The following is a 3,184-nucleotide window of genomic DNA, read 5'->3' as shown; positions in this document are numbered from 1 at the left end:
CGCTTTGTTCGTCGCCGGCCGCGCGCGGATCAGCCATTTTAGCGAGCGGGGCTCAGGAGGCGCGGCGACCGCCACCAACGCCGCCACTGGCAGCCCGGTCCCCACCCCCGGCGCGCCACCGCCGCCCCCGGTCCCGCGCGTTCCCCGGGGGTGGCGGCGGCGGATTTCAGGGGCACTTTCTTTCATCGGGAGGCTTGGGACAAAATGGAAGGTGAATTACGGTTGTCCGGGGAACCCGGCGCGGGCGCCGAGTGGAGGAGCCAGCTGCGGGCCGGGGCTTCCTCGAGCCAGCCGCCGCACAGCCTGAGCTGCGGCTGCAGGGCCCGGAGGCGATCGCTGCCGAGGGGAGCACTTGAGCTTTTCGTGATGACCTTGGGTGCTGCAAAAGGAAAAGATGGCGGGAAGCTGGGAGGTGGGACAGGGACGAGGACATGCCGCAGCTGCATTTTTATTTGGAAACTTTGGAGAAAGTGTTCCTGACTGGACCTACATTCCTTGTTCCACAAGGGCGAGACAAGCCCTTTGGATATCTCCTCCCCTTTTAGCTAGTGACAGAGTGACATAGTGGAACTAACAGTACAAGGACTGCCTGGTCACTTTCCACATTGCCTGCTAGAAATAAAGCCAGTTCTCTGAACCAAAACACACCCACAACAGTAATAGCAAATGTTCCCAATTTATGGGTTTTTTTTTTTTTTTTTTGCTTTGATCTTAGCAGTTTTTGTTTTTGTATTTTTCAAACACAGGAGTTAAAGGGCAGCCATCTAGGCTTACCCACGGATTGCAGTCTTCTGCTCCCTACCCCTTTCGCGTGTGCCCCCGCATGTCTTGCTCACTCAGCCTCGACACCCAAGGCATCCAAGCCGCAAGTAGCTCAGGATCGCAGCACCAGTCAGCCCGGTTTAGTTGGCCCCAATTGGAGAACTTGAATGCAAGCACGTTACAAACCAATGCGCTTCCTGCCAGTCCCAACTTAAATGACAAGTGATGGTGAAGCCAATGTCCTTCGCATTCTGCTTTCTGCTAGAGCCATCAGGCACTGGGGGTGTGGGCTTCCTGCTGGAAAATGTAACTGTCCTTTAAAGTTCTCCACTTCTCATTCTGTTCCTTCTGCTTCTTTGTCTCCATGGCAGTCAGGATGGCTAAGGGGGACCCCAAGAAACCAAAGGGCAAGATGTCTGCATACGCCTTCTTTGTGCAGACCTGCAGAGAGGAGCATAAGAAGAAGAACCCCGAGGTCCCTGTCAATTTCGCAGAATTTTCCAAGAAGTGCTCAGAGAGGTGGAAGGTATTTTTTGCTTCCTTTGCATTTCACAGTTTACTTTCCAGCTCCCTGTGCCCCGCCACTCTTGTTTCTCTTTGGGGTCTTGGGGCTTCAGACTGACCTTGGTCCTCTTTGCAGCCTTTGCCTGTAGTGGTGACAGCTGCCACTTGAGTCACAGGCAAGCCACATAGTGTGCTTCCTGTTTGGAGGGATTTTAACCAGCCCCTTTCTTTGCAGACAATGTCTGGGAAAGAGAAGTCGAAGTTTGATGAAATGGCCAAGGCAGATAAAGTTCGCTATGACCGAGAGATGAAAGATTATGGACCCGCGAAGGGAGGCAAGAAGAAAAAGGACCCCAACGCTCCCAAAAGACCACCGTGAGTGACTGGAGCACTGCATGTAACAGTTGTAAACTTCCCTGCTGCTTGAAAGATACCTTCCCTAAAGTACCTCTGCAGAATACTCAAGCTCACTTAAATGTAGTGTGAGTGCTGGCCGTAGTTGAGCCCACAGTGTCCAGGCCGAGTGTGTGCACAGTGGTGGCTGGGTATGTGCACAAGTGCACGGTGCTGGCCTGTTGCCCTTTTACTCAAAAAGTGACACCCTAATGCTGGGTGCTGCAGCTCCCTGGGCATGTTCTTGACTCCATCCTGAGTAATGGAGAGCCCATGTATTTCTACCACACCTTAAGCAGCCTAAGAAGCTGCAACTCTTTCAGCGCAAGTGGTGTGCAGTTCTGGTGGTAAGCAAAATTTGTGCTTTGGAATGTGGGGAGTCGACGTAAGCTCACACTTATTCATTTATAAATGCATTTGGTTGTTACAGCATCTCACTATGCAGCTTGGACTCATAGTGGTCTTCCTGTTTTCAGCCTCCCCAGCACTGGCTGGCTGCGCTGCTGCCCTGACTGGGTCAGCTGAGCCTGCCCTGGGGTGGGGCTGACTCAGCATGTGGTGCTGGGGATCTGTCCGAGGTCTCTGCACTTCCCATTTCGCCAAGCTTGCCTGAGCAGGGGCTTTAGCCCCCTGAGCTGGCTCGCCTGGCCCCCACATTTATTTTTTGGTTTATCCTTAACTAAATTATATATTTCTTCCCCCTGCCCCAGGTCTGGATTTTTCCTGTTTTGTTCTGAATTCCGCCCCAAGATCAAATCCACCAACCCTGGTATCTCTATTGGTGATGTGGCTAAAAAGCTGGGTGAGATGTGGAATAATTTAAGTGACAGTGAAAAGCAGCCGTACATCACCAAGGCGGCGAAGCTGAAGGAGAAGTATGAGAAGGTAAGGCTGCTGAGTCTGCCTCCAGCATGCGGATTTGCGACTCGGTGGGAGTCCCGTGAGGGGCTGTCCCCCCATGAGATCCCCTGTGCAGCCAGCTGTCTCCATGTCAGCCACATCTTGAGGGTTCAGCTTTAGGCGGCTTATAGTTTTGTCCTTTTGTTTTTTGCGCTGCTGGGTGTGGAACTCAGGGCTTTCACACTGAACTACATCCCCAGCACTTTGTTTTGTTTTGGTGGACCCAGGGATTGAACTCAGGCCCTTGCGCTTGCCAGGCAAGCGCTTATTCTACTGAGCCATCTCCCCGGCCCCTAGCACTTTGTTTTCATTGAGCTGGAGCCTCACTAAGTGGCTGGGCCTGGGCTCAAATTTGGGATATCCTGCCTCAGCTTCCTGGAGTGCTGGGATTTCAAGCATATGCCCCTATTCCTGATTTCCGGCTTACTCTTTAAAAAAAAATAGTAAGGCTGAGTACGGCTCAGTGGTAGAGTGCTTGCCTAGGCTGTGTGTGTTTCAGTACAGCTGTTAACATGACTTCAAGGGTACTTCACTGAAAAACCAATGTCCCCATTCCTTCTAGGATGTGGCTGACTATAAGTCTAAAGGAAAGTTCGATGGTGCAAAGGGTCCTGCTAAAGTTGCC

The 3,184-nt window shown here is 52.3% G+C and overlaps 1 protein-coding gene across 1 annotated transcript in view; it reads left to right on the top strand.

Annotated features, from left to right (window-relative positions):
* The window catches only part of Hmgb3 (high mobility group box 3), a 71,137-nt gene that overhangs the window by 785 nt on the left and 67,168 nt on the right, over positions 1 to 3,184 (top strand). Inside the window, exons 2-5 of the mRNA XM_023706276.1 lie at positions 1,134 to 1,288; positions 1,502 to 1,641; positions 2,370 to 2,544; positions 3,122 to 3,178. Of these exons, the coding sequence (XP_023562044.1) occupies positions 1,139 to 1,288; positions 1,502 to 1,641; positions 2,370 to 2,544; positions 3,122 to 3,178 (522 nt within the window). The 5' untranslated portion in view covers positions 1,134 to 1,138. The remainder of the gene's footprint in view (positions 1 to 1,133; positions 1,289 to 1,501; positions 1,642 to 2,369; positions 2,545 to 3,121; positions 3,179 to 3,184) is intronic.

This window comes from Octodon degus, unplaced genomic scaffold (genome assembly GCF_000260255.1).
Source record: "Octodon degus isolate 3935 unplaced genomic scaffold, OctDeg1.0 scaffold00249, whole genome shotgun sequence".
NCBI classification, from domain to species: domain Eukaryota; kingdom Metazoa; phylum Chordata; class Mammalia; order Rodentia; family Octodontidae; genus Octodon; species Octodon degus.
The sequence above is the reverse complement of the archived record's forward strand: the minus strand, read 5'-3'. Positions and strand labels throughout refer to the sequence as shown.